The sequence below is a fragment of the Sander lucioperca genome, chromosome 12 (genome assembly GCF_008315115.2).
Source record: "Sander lucioperca isolate FBNREF2018 chromosome 12, SLUC_FBN_1.2, whole genome shotgun sequence".
Classification (NCBI taxonomy): domain Eukaryota; kingdom Metazoa; phylum Chordata; class Actinopteri; order Perciformes; family Percidae; genus Sander; species Sander lucioperca.
Window position 1 is genome coordinate 26,780,432 of NC_050184.1, and position 16,025 is coordinate 26,796,456.

Here is a 16,025-nt window from a genome sequence, read left to right on the forward strand (position 1 = left end):
GCTGTCATAAAGATTTTAAAAATTGAACCTGGGATGAAAAAATAGACTGAAGGAATGTCAAATTTGCCAAAGTTTATTGGGAGCCTTCATACAAAAAATGAAATTATGGCTGTAAAAAGTTACAAAGGATTATTGTTGACATTGATATACTTTTGGCATTTAAGGCCTATTAACCCAACAGTTTTGTAACTCTTTGCAATTTATTTTAAATCTAAAACGGTTTGATTTAAACAAGCAGAAAGACAGGAATATTTAAAAACATACAGACCAATATACCTGTAGTTTACAACACAAACCCAAAAAGATTTGAAAAGCAACTCAAAAAACCTGCCTAATTTTCAATGGTGAACACATGAACTTGAGGCAACTTTTATTACACACAGCCAACTAATGTCAATGTGTCCCGTTTCAATGACTGCAAACAATGTATTTACACTGACTTTCATGAGTGTCAGACTATCGGCGTGCCGGCATTAGGAGCTGCTTCGCCGTTACAGAATCAGGGAAAAGGTTGTGGTAGGTTGGTAAGGGAACGTAGGCAGCCGTTATCATTTTGCCTAGAAGAGAGAACAAGAAAATGTAAAATCCTGGAAAACTTGCCATTGTTTGTTATATTAAGATTCAAAACCAAATGGCATCTTCACATACCTGCAAACCAGCGTCCATGAAGTGCATTTACAGTTGCCATCGCTGCTGGTATTGAGGGACACTTCACATACACATTACCCTATGTGAAAGAAGAAAAAAAGATTACAAAATATGTCACTTGGGATCCAGTGTTGCTATCAAACCATTTAATCCAGTGAGATCTGTGGATCAACTGGAACATGGACACTTTCTGCCCTTCGATCCACTTGGGATAGGTGGAATTTGTTATTTGGGTGAACTTACTTGAGCAGAGTTCTTATCAACATAAATGTGAACAATTCCTCCATGTTTGTTGCACTCTTCAATAACATCATCTTGGATCTCGACAGCCCAGCTGGGATCGTTTTCCCTGAAACAAAACAAGATTTTAAAAAGGATAATTTCACTTTACTGACTGGCCTGTATGTACGTTGAAAGTCATTGGTGGGTTGTATTCATCTTGTCAATGCTGGGAACAAAATCCTCATTTTGTGTAAGAATGACTAATGAAGTTTAGGTGAAGCTGCAGGAGGAACATTAGACCAAGGGCTCTTTCAATATACATTTGGGCTTCTTAAAGATTTTTTAGGGTTTTTCCTTCATTTAGAACACCTGAAGAGAGACGATACTGGTGAAAGAAGGGGATTACATGCAGCAAAGGGCCTCCAGTCAGATTCAAACCCAGGGGCGCACTCTACCAGGCTGCCCCATAAATTTGGGCTTCTGAATGTTTTAAGACAAACAAATTAACTTATGGAAATGATAATGTCCTTACGATTGTGGGTTGAACAGATTGGACAGCTGAAGGCAGTGTGTGGCCAACGGCTGTGAAGGGAGGTTCAAGGCTTGGCTTGGCGCTGGAGTTGGAACAGCTGAAACAAATGAATAATTATTTGTCACTGAGTTTTCCAATAAACAAATACAAACGGTTTTCTATTATCTAGGCCCTCACATGTTGGAGCAGAAATGTTTCCAAAGGGTATGGACCCAGTCATCTGTAGAGCCTGCTGAGCAGCAGGAGGGATTTTCAGACCAGTTCCTGTGGAGAAATAAAGAAATTAAATGTTAATTTAGGAAACTAAATCTAATGATTGCTTCATGAAAGCGACAGATTTGTCGATACAACAATGCCAGATATTACGAACCTTCTGCTAGTCGAGCCATAAGCTGTAGACGCCCTGTGGTTCCCAGGTCGATACCAGTCCTCTCAAGTTCGTCGTTGTCCAGGAATGAGCTGGCTGTCGATGAGTCCGAGCGCTCTGTAACATGCCCCACCTTCATCGGACGTCCGGCCAGCTCAAAGCCATTGAGCTGCTCCAAGGCCTTTTTTGCACATTCTGCATCTGCAAACTTTAAAAAAGGGAAGTTAGAATCAAACTAGCTGCAAACACTAAAGCACTTAGAAGACAAAGAAATAAAGATGCTTTAATTACAGATATGAAGCCATATCCTTTGGATCGTCCAGTCTCACTGTCCATCATTAGCTGGATTCCCTCAATCTTTGGAAACAAAAACACCAGGATTGTCATGAATGCATCTACAAACAAGTCAAAATGATAATTTGTACATGTGAAATGTGTTCCTGACCTTTCCAAAAGGCTCAAAGATCCCTCGAAGCATTTCTTCAGTAATGTTGAAGTGCAGGGAGCCCACGTACAGCCTCATTGGACCTGAACTGCCCTTCTGTAGATTGTTGGCAGCAGCTGCAGCTCTATTTTTTTCTGCCTGTAATTACATGTATTGTAGAAAAGTAATGTAATCAAGTTAATTCATATATCAATGTACAAATACCCAATTTGTCCAAATGCCAATGTAATCTAGGGTTAACAAGTTTCTATTTAAAAACAATTGTTATTGGACATTTATATGTTCTGTTACATCATGTAGAAATAATCCAGTCGGTCTATATTTAGATTAACCCACCTGAGAGGCCTGGACGATGATGGGCACTCCTAAAAGCCTCTGGCCAGTCAATCCAATAGCTAGTGGTACAGAAGAAGACTCCACAAACTCTATGTAAGCGATGCCCTTTGATCTCCTGGAGTTTCTGTCTGAGATCATTCTCACATCTCTTACCTACAGAGAATAACAGTGACAATTTAAGAGATATATTATAGATTATATATATATACACACACAGACTTGCTGGATTGTACGCAGGGAAAAAAACAACTTGAAAATCACTGACTTTTCCAACAGCTGAGAAGAAATCTTCCAGGTCTCGAGCTCTGATTCTTGCAGCGAGCTGCATACAGAAAACTGTGCGGGCATCCCTCTCCTCTGGTGTTAAATTGTCAATTGGTTGCCTTAAAAAGAGGAAAAAAACAAAAATTGAAAAAGAAGGCCTCTGGAAACAAACTATTTAATGAATAATGGGTGAAATTATCAACACTAAGAAGGTAAATCATAGACATACTCCCTGATTTTGTTATACGGCCCGATAGCATCCTCAAAATTTCTTGAATAAAAAACACATTTTCAAAGATCTGTTAAAAACCTCAGTGAGTTTGAAGAAAATCACTGATTTCAAGGTGCTATAACAAAATCAGGTAATGTACCCTCAGAAAAAGCAGTTATGTTAAGATTCAACTCACCTGATGGGACTCTTCTCTTTTTTCAAGGGGCTCCGACTTTTGGAACGTTTCCGCCTAAAATATAAAAAAGGAGAATAATTATTTAAAATTTTTAAATAAAGCTGAAAAATTAATGTTTGGACGCACGGTTTGTATGAGAAAAGATACAGGGTCCTGTTTTGGCCATTTACATACAGAGGGCATTTAAACTTTGAAGTTTAACATTTGTATTGCTAACACTGACATCTACTGCAGTACTTTTACTGCAAAAACTAGCAATAAAGTAACTTCCTGCTCCAGCATCACAAATGCCTCTGGTTCTCCTACAGAGGCAACTTTAACAGAAGACATTTTCACACGTCGCAGTAGGAAACACACAAGTGTAAATGATACAATTAATAACGGCTAAATTCCATTAAGTTGCTTCCATTTCAGAATATTGGTATTAAGCATATTGGCTTGTTCTCACACCGTCATGACTCATTCCAACACTTGAATAGAACCATCGTCAATGGTGTGCTTCTCCCACTATGACGAATCAAAATGTCTGCTGTGAAAAAGGGTTAAGATCAAGTTAAGTCATTGAGGTGTTAATTAAATGATACGTTTTACCAATGAGGTCATAGTGGTGATTTTGCACTGGACTGCATTATATTGGGAGGCATTTCTAATATTTTGACACCTTCATGTAAGGGGAGGACAAAACCATTAGATACACTTCTATAATGTAGTCCAGTACAACACCACCTTTACCTCAATAATTGAATTTACACATTTGACAATTTCCAAAAAACAGCATACTATAAGCTTTATAAAGATAGATGTTACAGCCGGACTGTTGCATTGGATTGCACAGGTGTACCTAATAAAGTGGACACAGTGTATATGTCATTAAGTATAAAAGGTCACATACACTGGGCTCTTGCGTGCTCTGTACCGGCCAGAGCGCTCCTTGCTTCGGGAGTTGCTGCGATGGCGCTCTCTGCTGCGGCTTCGTTTTCTTTCTCTGCTCTTGCTCCTCTTCTTACCCTTCTTTTTGTCTTTGCTTCTGCTTCTTCTCCTCCTAGAGCCTGGGCTTCGGCTCTTGCTTCGGCTCCTCTTTTTCCTGAAACATGTTACAACATTGATCTCGTCGTGCAAAGTGAACACATTTAATTAAATGAATGAACTTTACGTAGTCCAGAACCACAAAGCTGTTATGCCATTTAATACACCTAAACTTACTTTTTGTTCTGGTCGTCATGTCCATTTGCATGAGAGGACTTGATCTCATCCTAAGCAAGGTTGATAGAAGAACATCATGAGGACGTAGATGAAACATTTCAAGTCGTCAAGGTAAAGGGGATGGGGTGGGACAAGAGAAAATGCAGAATATATATTAAATTAATAGTAATACTTCAATACTTCCTACTGTCATGTCTGGACAGTGTCCTTCCACCACCCCAATAGCTTCCCATCCCACTCCTGTTTTTTTACAAGGCTGCTCAGTACTTATGCAACAAAGCAAAGGGAGAGTGTCCAACATATTAGCTGAGTTCAGGAAGCTTTGACACAAGTCAGATCATCTCCATTCCCCTTCTTATAGGTCGTACCAATGCCACTATTTGTGCCTAATCATGTGACCACGCATGGCCCACGGCCACTAAAAGAGATCCTGTGTGGTTGGTGTCAGTCCAGTGATCTTCACCCATTTTCGTTCTTGGACTGTAAGAGCTCGATGCCACCTCTGTCACACATCTTGCCCTGAAGCAAACAGGGATTCACACTTCTTAGTAATATTGACGCCCAAAAAAAAAAAAAAAGAAAAAAAAAAAAAAGAAAAGAAAATAAATAAATCCATCAATTCAGCCACGTGTTACACTGCCATTATCTATAGTAATATTTCCAACCTTTTGACTTAAGGAATTATTAACTACTGAAAATAACTATAATACAATGATGCTAGATAGAAGGGTCTATTTTACAGTCATTCTAGTAATATATCAATATCTGTGGTATCGTGTAGCATGCAAAATCAAGATGCTGATTCACATTACAGTTGACTATGGCAAAGAGGCAGTATTCATATTTACCAGCAAGACAAATAAATATACATTACAATAATTCACCTGTATTTTTGCCATAAAATCATGATATGGCTCATGTGTTCGCACAATGAAGGTCCACAATCTGCAATATCTGCATTTTCAAGCATACTGTTGTCAAACTACAACTATTGGTTTTAAAACAGTTATAAATTTATACAAACACAATTCAGTATCCCTTATTAATTTGGGGACAACGTCATACACTATTCTAACTAATGAGCAATTTGGGGTGACAGAGTGATACATTTTTATCCAAGCCACAGTGTAAAACATTTGTTTTCCATTTCAGAACTGGAGTTTAAAACTGACTATATAGGACTGCACGTTCTGAAACAGTGATGGCATGCAGATTGTAAATCTGAATACTGCCTCCTATGCTGGACAGGTAAAGATGGGCTTATCAACCATTGGCATTCACCTTGTTGCAACCGAATAGGGATTGGATGTTCTAGGTTGAATCTCTTTTAGTCCTAAAGTGAACCACAGTACATCAGTATATGCACAATAACTACCTTCCTTTTTTTCACAGTTCACAGTGGAATCAAAGATGAATTCATGGGAGTAGAGGTGAGATATCATTAGGGAAGTCTATAAAGAGAGATAGATGTGGATTTATTTATAATTCTGTATTGTGTTTTAAATACTCAATCACACCAACATTCAAGTAAACTTTGTCACAGTAGCAAATATAAAAAGGACTCCAGAGTAAATCATAACAGTGAAACAGGCCTCATCTCTGTAATCTGCAACCCACCTTTCTGAATGGAGCCTCCAGCATGGCCTCAACGTCAAAATCATCAGCCATGATGATCCTTTGAAAGAGACACAACAATGATTACCTTTACAAACAAGAAACATGTTTTAAAGTTAGTTGGCCATACATTTTCTTCCCTTGTAATGCAGTTGTACACAAGTAAAAGTTTGAAAAGACTGGTTAAGGATTCTGGCTGCGTTCAAATACAATCTGGCAAAAACGCAAGTCTTCCCATTCATTTTGAATGAGGGTAGAGCGCTAAGGCTGTGTTGGTGGGCGACAATTTGAAACTGGCGATCAGACTGGTCAGTCCTCAATGCCTCTATCGTTACCACAAGAAAGTTTTAAAGCACCATGAGAATGGGGCGACCTCTAGCTCACCCAGTACGAGCGTGCGCCCCATGTAGGTCCTAGAGTCCTTTGCAGCGGCCCGGTTCGAATCCGACCTGCGGCCCTTTGCTGCGTGTCATCCCCTCTCTCTCTCCCCCTTTCCTGTCTACCCACTGTCACTGCCGATTAAAAAGGGAAAAGCCCCAAAAATAATCTTAAAAAAAAACACCATGAGAGTAAAAAACGAAACAGTAGTCTGTGTAACAGCTGACTGTTTCCTGCAACAACAAACCACAGACCCTCCGTCCCTTTTCTTTCTCCGTGAAATGAAGCTGCATTCAAGTGTGGTCGGAATGTCGAGATCTCTAAACGATTTGAAAAACAATATTGTGAAATATGAAGTCACAGGACGTCACAAATAGGCCATTTGGTGACACTCCAACCGCCACACAACCCTGCGACGAATCCCCGGGCCGACTGATCTAGTGTGAACACATCCGTACGCTGAAATGTGACGTTAACGTTGCATGTTACAGTTCTCACTTCACCTAATATAAGGAGTAGTCAGAAGTCAAAGACAAACAATGACTGTTTTGGTGAACTATATGCATGTAACAGTTTGACCAAGTTAGTTAACGTTAGCTAGATGCAACGATACGAGACGGATTTGCTCCAACTTCCTAAAGATATCTCTCAATATCACAAATATAATCTTGGACTTTTATCGATTTAGCTAAATGCACATATTCAGATTTACCAAACTATACCACTCTTAAAGTCACAGATTCAATCAAGCTTGAGCATATGTTTAGCATTAGAAGTAACGTTAACATAAAGGATAAACACACGTTGCACTCAACACGAAGCTAACGGTAAATTAGCCACCTGGGGAAGCTAACGCCACATCTCCGTCGTTTCAACAATGACCCTTGTTATTAATGTACCGCTGCGTTTGACTAGACTGCTAATATGAATATCAATAAACATGTACATTTTGTCAGCAAAACTCCTCACTGCTCCTAGATGTTTACAGTAGTCAAAGTAATGTTTACGTTTAAAAAAAAGCGCTAAGTTAACTGCCAAAATGGCTAACAGCATTTCCGCGGCAGCAAGCTAGCTTAACGCTAATTAGCAAACATTGACGTTACCGTTTGAAATTGATGAAGTGATGTGCCAAAGTCAAAATATCACGGTTAATTTGTTGATGAAGAGATTCGTCTCGACGCCTCCCTCTTGGAAGATCACACAAAGCTAAGATGAAATCAAAATTTTCGAAGTTATGTAACCTTTTTTATGTTAGCGACTATCCGTGGCAGGTCGTGGCCTGGTATCAAAATGCTCGCCTTCCTTCTTCTTCGTCTTCTTCTTCTTCCGCTACTTTGAGCTTTAACGGCAGCGCCAATATCTGGTGTTGCCTTACCGCCACCTACTGGAGCAAAGCAGCACTTCACAGCTCTCTTCCTCGACCCGAGTGTCGCCTCTTATTATTACAACCTATTTTCTGAAACTGAGGTCTTGTGTCTTTCTCTCCACACCCACACGCAAACTCCACAGTACATTGCCATATATTGAAGTACTTTATTTGACCCACTAGTCCCTATACATCTCAATAGGTCAACATTACATTGAGAAGCAGCGCTCAATTTCATCAGGGTAGGCTACATATCTATGCCAACTCCTAGTAAACTTCAAATCTTGACTTTCTGTTTGCCACTACCTTTAATTAAAAAGAATATTTTTTATCTTCGTATTCTGTTACATACACAGGTGTACGTAGCTAATAAAGTGGACACAGTGTATATGTCATTAAGTATAAAAGGTCACATACACTGGGCTCTTGCGTGCTCTGTACCGGCCAGAACGCTCCTTCCTACCTGTTACATTACCTGATGCAATGCAGCATAAACCTGCTGATTTTTTGCTTTGTTGGTCTGGAAGCTACATTTATAAATATCAACTAAAATACGACTTTTCACCCAGCTATGCAATATATATATATATATTTTATTTATTTTTTTTTATTTTATTTTTTTATTGATAATATAATTTTGAATAATTAGCTTGTTACACAATGTGTATAACAGTGTAACAAATCTTTTTTTTTTTTTTTATAAATGAAATGCAACAACACATGCCAACTATTCAGCACTCTACAAACCCCAAAGCCTTAAAGACTCTTAAATTATGTAAATTGTATAGCCTAATTGTCTCAACAGCTGAATCCTTTCTTTTTCATTGTACAATTTATTTGCCCATTACCTCTTGGCATAGCCTATGTCTATTGTTGTTTGTTATTACACAGTTTTGCAATATCCGTATATAGAAAGTTAAATAGCCTCACCGTAGCCTAATCATTTCCTTGCTGCTGAACGCATAAAGTCAATGCAATCTATGATTTTAATATGATAGCTTGTGATAAGATTTTGATAGCCTATTTAAGCGTTTGCTTTAGCGCACTCTGCATGGCCGTTAGCTAACAACCTCTGAATGCCATCCATGGATGTATTATTTAAAAGCAAAAACAACCAACCCTTCTCTTGTTCCTCCTGGACATGGCTGTATTAAGAGAACGGCACGTTAGTTTGTTTCACGGCTTTGTGTCGCCATCTAGCGATGAGTAAACATAAATGTCAATGGTCTCCCATCTTTTATGTCCTGCCATCATATGGAGCTTGCACACAGCTTAAAATGTGTGTAAAATGTGTAATTCACATCAAAAACGTATGACGAATTGGCCAAGAGAGCCATAACATGCAATTTCCTTTTATGTTTGCATGTAGGACAATAAATAACACCATTGCTGGACAGTGCCACTGCACTGGCATTGTGTTTTTATTATCATGTACGATCATTTACAATGTAATGAATATAAACATTGAATTAATAGTTAATGTTTCACACTGTTAATGATTGTAAAGTCCATTACTTACAAAGACAAATATTTGCTTATTTAAATTTTCTTCCTCAATCAAATGCATTCATCACACTTGGCTGCAAGTCAAACAGCAGGATCCTCTGATGTAATTGTATTATTGAATTTAAGTGGTGAATCATAGTCCGGAGGAACATCAAAAAACAGCTCATCGTCAAAACAGAAATCATCGGACGGTGGTGCAAGGTACGGCAGCTTCAAGACAAAGCCTGTGAGGATGCCTCCCAGTGCTGACACTCCTATGGTGGAAAAAACCGCTGCAACCTGGAAGAGAGCTTGTTCCCGGGCAGTCCTCCCCAACCCCGGCTGTAAACCGGGAATCAACATCTGGAGCTCTTGCAGCTTAGGATCTCCCTCCACTGGTGCTCTGTGCGTAAAGATCTCATACAAACTGGGGCCATAAATCTCCTCATTAGCCATCAGTATAGCACATATCCCTGCAGCACAGGATATAAGTCCTGTTAGACCGTGCAAATTATGTATTCCGCACTGATCCTGGATCCTGAAACGCCGCGCCAGGAAGGGGCTCAAATACTTGTAGCCCAGCATGCATGCAGTGCAACCTATTACACCCAGAGCGTATGCAGCTGCAGGCGATATCATCATATCCACAGATGCCCCGACTGTCACGCCTCCAGCCAGGGTCACATTCTGGACATCGGCCATAGTGATCTTACCATTTTTGTTCAGCATGGCAGAGAGAGCGAAGGCTGTGAGTGTGGAGGCACTGAGACCGAGAAAGGTGTGGAGGATGGCTCTATGCTGGTCGTCTCCTTTCAGGGTCAATGCTGAGTTGAAGGAGGGCCAAAACACCCAGAGGAACAAGGTCCCCATCACAGACAGGATGTCAGAGTGGTAGCTGGTTGTCTCCTTTGCATGGCCTTCATTTAGACAAGGCCTGTACAGTACAAAAGTGACCCCCAAGCCAAAATAACAGGCAAATAGGTGAATAAGAATGGAGCCTCCTGCATCGTTGATCTTCAGGTACTTGAGCACAGCCCATTCTGTGACTACAAACACTGGCACTTCCAGCAGAGCCATCACCAGCAACTGCAACGGGCTTGTCTTCCCCAGCACTGCCCCGAAAGATATCAGAACCACAGCACAGGCAAACTCTGCATTTATGAGGTTGATCAATCCGAGGTGGATCTTACCCTCATGGCTGAACTGGAAGTATCCCTGCACCAGAATGGCCCACTGGATGGCAAAAGTAGCCGTGAGGAAGTTAAAAACCATCCCCCCAAAGCCATAGAAACGAAAAAATGCCAGCAGGCAACCAAAGCCGATGAATATCATGAACTGTATGTCTGTAAAAACAGGGTAGTACCTATACACTGTATTGTCTATGGGATTAGTCCTGTTGGTCTGAAATCTGGCATCTGCATGCTCATCATAGGTGACAAAGGCAGCATACAAGGCAACAATAATCACCTGTGTGACAAACAGAAACACAGGGAACCTCACTCGGAGACTGGCTGACTTTGTCTTCATCCTGACAGCTCTTTGGGCAAATGACAGTTACAGCCTATATTATCTCTGTTAAGATAAGACAGGTCAAAGACATTGGTCAACTCCTGCTCTCTCTTCAACGTACACAAGCAATAATACCCTCACAGAGAAACACTGCTGCGTGGACTTTGATCATTGTAATAAGACACACAATACAGCATGACTTTGCATCTACACATTCACAATAGCCCACCTTATAAAGTGTATAAGCACCTGATGTCAGAATCAAGGGCGGAGCATGACATTGGAAACATTCGGGGCTCAGCCTAAACCTAGTATGTGTGTGTGTGTGTGTGTGTGTGTGTGTGTGTGTGTGTGTGTGTGTGTGTGTGTGTTTTGTGGGAAAAACATGATAGTTGCCAAAGAAAATAATCCTCCTGTAGAGCCTACATCCTATTTTGTATCCAATTGTTCTCCAGCTGTCTTCATCATTCTGAAACCAAAACGCAACAAATATTGAGAATGACTTGTTTTCACTACTGCCACCTAAAAAGAGACAAAAATTGTCTGATCTTACTATTTTTAAGTTACATAACGTAGGTTGGAATTTGATGTAAACAGCATTACAAATGTTGAAACCTATTTTTAGTAGAGTTCAATGTAGTCAGATTACAATGCCGATAAATCTCGAGTAATAGAACTTTTGCTCCACTGATTTGCCGGTCCAGTCAGAGAGACCAAGGGAAAATGACACACGGTTGAAGTTATTTCAAAACCCTAAAATATTCGGGACTTTTGAGAAAACATTTGGGGCAGGAGCCCAAAAAGCCGCCCCCCTCGCTGCGCCCCTGGTCACAATCATTAGAATCGATCATATAAAGTAAAAACTTTTATCAATGCATTTACAACAAACGTGTCCTCTAACAAAGTTCTTACGATAGCCATACATGATATACAGATACATAATTTTATATTGCCATGTGAATTTCTAATTAAAACTGTGTTGTCTTTGTTCTGATTTCCATTTGGAAATATTGTGAAAGAAAAATTGCTGACCTGTGAGTGTGAGCTTCGGTGAGTCAGGACCTGTTTTATGCAGTCTATGATTGGGACATAATGTCTGTTAAGTTATGGAGTCAGTCACAATCAGTGTAGTTCAGCATGATTTGTCACGCTAAACTAGATGGGAAACGTTACCTGTTAAACGTCAGCATGTTGGCATTGGGCATTGTAACTGAGAGCATGTTTACATGCTGATGTTAGCATTTAGCTCAAAGTGCCGCTGGGCCTACAAAAGAGCAACCTCACAGAGCCGCTGTAAACTCATGTTATCTTTCCCTTCAGAAAAAAAAAATCCTTACCTTCACATATAAATGACTGTGGTCTTATCCCTGTCATAACACTGTAGCACAGTTAAAAGGGAAATTAATTGTTCTTGCTAAGATGCAGCCCGAGCAAGAAGACATAAATGTGCACATGGTAAAAACTTGGTGTCAAGTGTGATGCCACTTTAATCCAAGTAGTGTCTGTGTAACATGACTACTGAGATCAGTGATGCTGAGAAATAGGAGGCATGCACAGTCGACATTTGCAAAATTACACTGTAAGACACTGTAAGACGAAAAACAACTGTCTCTGTTGTATTGAAATTATTTTAATTTATTGCATTTTGTGTGGACATATAAAATGGTTTCTTCAAACCATTACTTATACATAATTGCATGTTGCAAACATAAAACAAAACAAAGATTATCATTTTAAAAGACAATACAAACTGCCTATTTTGTATCTATAAAACCTGTATTATTTAACACACATTACACGTGTTATCTCTAAGCCTAAAATCACACATGTATTTACAAATATCCCATCTTCACTCTATCTTGCTGTTGTCCTCACTCAAACAAATATCAGATCCACACACACACACACACACACACACACACACACACACACACACACACACACACACACACAACTATTGCAGAATCAGTCAATTTTTGAGTGTGAATATCTATGACAAAACAGCACATGTGCATGATTGTGTGTATTTTCCAAAAATACTAAACTATACACACATACTAAACTAAACATACCGTACTCATACACACACAAAAACAGAAAGGTCTGAGAGGTACTCTGCAGGATAATATAACTTATAATACATATTTCTTTTAATTGCCAAGTACATTTACAAATAGGAGGAATGTAATCTTCTGCATTTAACCCATTGTAACTAATTAGGAGCAGTGGGCAGCCATAGTCCGGCACCGGGGACCAACTCCAGTTGTAATGCCAGTACCTATGGCAATGGCAGGAGGTATCATGCATGTCTTTATGGGGGGAGGGGAGGTCTGGATTGGGGATCAAACCCAGGACTCATAGTGCCTACTTACTGTGCCACCATTCCACTGCCACTTAATGCATAAATGATGCTAAAACAGTTTACTGTAATATGGACCTTCTGAGATTCCTTTTAACATATTTCATTTGGCGAAACTATTCCTCATTATCAAATGGCGTGCATTAGTATAGCAGCAAATGAGCATTTTAAGTAGTTAGACATTTTGGGAAATACACAATCGCTTTCTTGCCAAGAGTTAGATGATCTACCTCTCTCACGTCTAGCAGCCAGTTAGCTTAGCTTAGCATAAAGACTGAAAACAGAGGGAAACAGCTAGCTAGCTAGGTTGTGTGCAGTTGCCAGGCAACCAGCCAAGACTCCAGAGAGTCACGGCTCCTGATTATCTGCTAATTATCATTTTAACACGTTGGTTTTAACACCACAGATGCTAATGGATTTTGTTACTTTGGAGGAAGCCATACTAGATGTTTTCAGTCTTTATACTATGCTAAGCTAAGCTAAGCTAAGCTAAGAGTCTCCTGGCTCTGGCTGAGAGTGGTATTGTATTCTCATATCACTATCAGAATAAAACTAAACAAGGAAAGTACTGATTTACTATGTACTTAGATTGCATAAAATACAGTATATTTACGTTTACGTTTTTAAACCTTTTTTTCTGTACCATTAAAAAAAAAAATTTCTCTGAGATAAAATGTATGACATATCATTGATGTATATCAATGAACATCTTACAACCTATGTTGTAAATTGATAATAAATCAGGTAATTTTAGTTTTTTTTCTAGATTCATAAACATTCTCCTTAACACTTAACACTATATGTTACAAAAGTTTGTAGAGATGCATGGTCTGAAATGTGATAAAAATCTACATTTAAATTCCAGTTTTTTTTGGGGCATTTTAGGCCTTTAATTCCACAGGACAGATGAAGACATGAAAGGGGAGAGAGAAGGGAATGACATGCAGCAAAGGGCCACAGGTCGGAGTCGAACCCACGGCCCCTGCGTCGAGGAGTAAACCTCTATACGTGTGCGCCTGCTCTACCAACTGAGCTAACCCAGCCACAAATTCCACTACTAATATTAGATTTAGATTTTTTAAACTGTCTTTCTTTATTCTAAAGTTGGCATCAAAACATTTTTACATTTTATTTTGGCACAATTTGTTTGTAAGTAATCAGGAAGAAGTAGTGTTTATTAATTAAAGAGTTGTGAAGAGGATTTTTTTTTAAAATCATATACCAAAATCTACTTTATCTTTTACCTTTTGAGGAATTTACTCCAAATATTTCAATATGAAAACAACAGAGATATAAAGATCCCAGTGCACCCTGATCAACTAGCACAACATCTACCACAGGACAATTTATGGGCTCCACTGGGCATGCTGGGAAACATGGCTACATAACTGCAGAGGTAGGTAATACATATCAAACGATTAGTGAATGTGCAGTATTTAAAATGGCCGTCGCTGAGCTGAAAGGCTTTGTATTGCAGCATGCCACTGAGTCCATTCAATATATGTGATCCCACTGTGAGGATAATGAACTCAAACAATAGAACTTGGGATCATAATTATCTGCATCAAATAATTTACTTTTGATTTAAATTTCTCTGAAGCTCTATGCAGTGAGATTAAAATCCCTGCCATAACAAGGACGAGCCAGTGATACTGTTGGTTTCATGATGTTCATGACTGGAGCATGAACTGCATTTTCACAGATGGTGTAATGTTAGGCTCAGTGCACTGAAATGAGTGCAAACTAGTGGTGAGTGTACACACAGCTCCCACCTCTGTTTTTTTAAAGCTAGTGCGCAACTATTTTATATTAATGAACGTTTGTTACATTCAAGCCATTGCAAAATTAGTACAAAGCTAATTAAGACTGTCAGCTCCACAAAACTCTCTCTGTATTTCTCAGTATGGCTATGTTTACAAAATGGTGTCGACTGGCAACTTGAGTGAAGCTTGAGTGATGCGTTTTACATCACCGCTGAGAAAGGACAACAGCAGCGTTCAGCTTTGGAGAGACAAAGAGAACATACAAATTACAAGATAATTACCTCTTCTGAAGAGTCCATCAGGTTTTTTAAACCTCAGTGTCCTTGATTTGACGGTTAAACGCTACTAGCAACTGTGTGGAGGAAGGGTGGGGGTGGTGTGCGATCATCGAAGGCTTACGGCATGTGGATGCGCCAACAGTGTTGTTGTCATTACTTAGAATTCCTCATGGGGGTGCCAGAAACTACGCACTATAGCTTTAATACTACAATTAATAATGTGAATGTATTGCATGAACATAGGAAGGTTCTTATCCAACCCTTTTTACACTATCAATTAATATCCTTACATCTCTTCTATTAACACTTGTGTGCTTCCAACCGTACAATGAAAGACAAAAACAGGCCAGGACAAAGAAAGACTTGATTAGATTATTAAATACATAAATAACATCAACAAATAAATAAATAACATAAAAAGCAAAAACAAACAAAAACATTCCTCTTTTACAAATAACCAAGAACAAAAGCAAAAGGACCAAAAGTTGACTTAAATATCAGAAAAAAGAACGAAAACCTTCCATTATCTGAGAACAAGTGAAGCTAAGAGTCTTGTGCAATAAACTGTCAGAACAAACCATAAACTCATCTGCTGTTATCAGCACAGAGAAGTGACTGTTGCACAATTCTTCATGTGGTCTAACGGTTAAAAGGTTGAATGAATAGACGGAGGGTGTAGAAGGAATTTTCTGGAACAATATAGAAAGGTCTGAGTCCGTGTAGGTGGCATTAAACGGCCTTAAAGCCCTTCAGGAGTAGATGGTGATGACCTCACGTCCACCTCCACGCACCAGGAGGACCCGATTGAGACCTTCAGTGAGCACCTCAAGGAACTCCATGTCTGAGAGA

At 39.4% G+C, this 16,025-nt stretch overlaps 2 protein-coding genes across 17 annotated transcripts in view; both read right to left on the reverse strand.

The window, feature by feature from the left end:
- Positions 1-52: 52 nt before the first annotated feature.
- LOC116062210 (RNA-binding protein 39-like) lies at positions 53-8,236 on the reverse strand. 13 transcript variants are annotated; one of them, XM_031316837.2, is made up of 17 exons: positions 7,520-7,798; positions 6,042-6,099; positions 5,804-5,875; positions 4,425-4,474; positions 4,114-4,305; positions 3,222-3,275; positions 3,044-3,085; positions 2,816-2,933; positions 2,551-2,703; positions 2,215-2,352; positions 2,061-2,126; positions 1,773-1,977; positions 1,580-1,666; positions 1,403-1,499; positions 892-997; positions 649-727; positions 53-557 (listed from the first exon to the last, which is right to left on the reverse strand). In XM_031316837.2, the coding sequence occupies exons 2-17, from the start codon at positions 6,090-6,092 to the stop codon at positions 457-459; spliced, it is 1,611 nt and encodes a 536-aa protein (XP_031172697.1). In that variant the 5' UTR covers positions 6,093-6,099; positions 7,520-7,798; the 3' UTR covers positions 53-456. The 13 variants fall into 13 exon arrangements, with proteins under 13 accessions (XP_031172697.1, XP_035864431.1, XP_035864428.1 ...); XM_036008538.1 differs by lacking the exon at positions 7,520-7,798 and adding an exon at positions 4,793-4,943 and having other exon boundaries at positions 5,800-5,875; positions 6,042-6,105; XM_036008535.1 differs by lacking the exon at positions 7,520-7,798 and adding an exon at positions 4,793-4,943 and having other exon boundaries at positions 5,309-5,875; positions 6,042-6,105.
- Positions 8,237-9,336: 1,100 nt separating this feature from the next.
- The window catches only part of LOC116062161 (solute carrier family 12 member 5-like), a 45,305-nt gene continuing 38,616 nt past the window's right edge, over positions 9,337-16,025 (reverse strand). For 2 of the 4 annotated variants that reach the window (XM_036008318.1, XM_036008319.1), the window contains one exon: positions 15,780-16,017. In XM_036008318.1, the coding sequence (XP_035864211.1) occupies positions 15,926-16,017 (92 nt within the window). In that variant the 3' untranslated portion in view covers positions 15,780-15,925. Of the gene's footprint in view, positions 10,669-12,892; positions 16,018-16,025 lie in introns of those variants that run through there. The other 2 variants (XM_031316755.2, XM_031316754.2) reach the window with 2 other exon arrangements.

Excerpts from the sequence above, each read along its gene's own strand:
- LOC116062210 (XM_031316837.2), bottom strand. The coding sequence starts at position 6,092 with ATGGCTGATGATTTTGACGTTGAGGCCATGCTGGAGGCTCCATTCAGA. Across the intron at positions 1,500-1,579 it reads AAACATTTCTGCTCCAACAT|CTGTTCCAACTCCAGCGCCA; the intron begins GTGAGGGCCTAG and ends CATTTGTTTCAG. Across the intron at positions 998-1,402 it reads AATCTGTTCAACCCACAATC|GGAAAACGATCCCAGCTGGG; the intron begins GTAAGGACATTA and ends GTTTTGTTTCAG.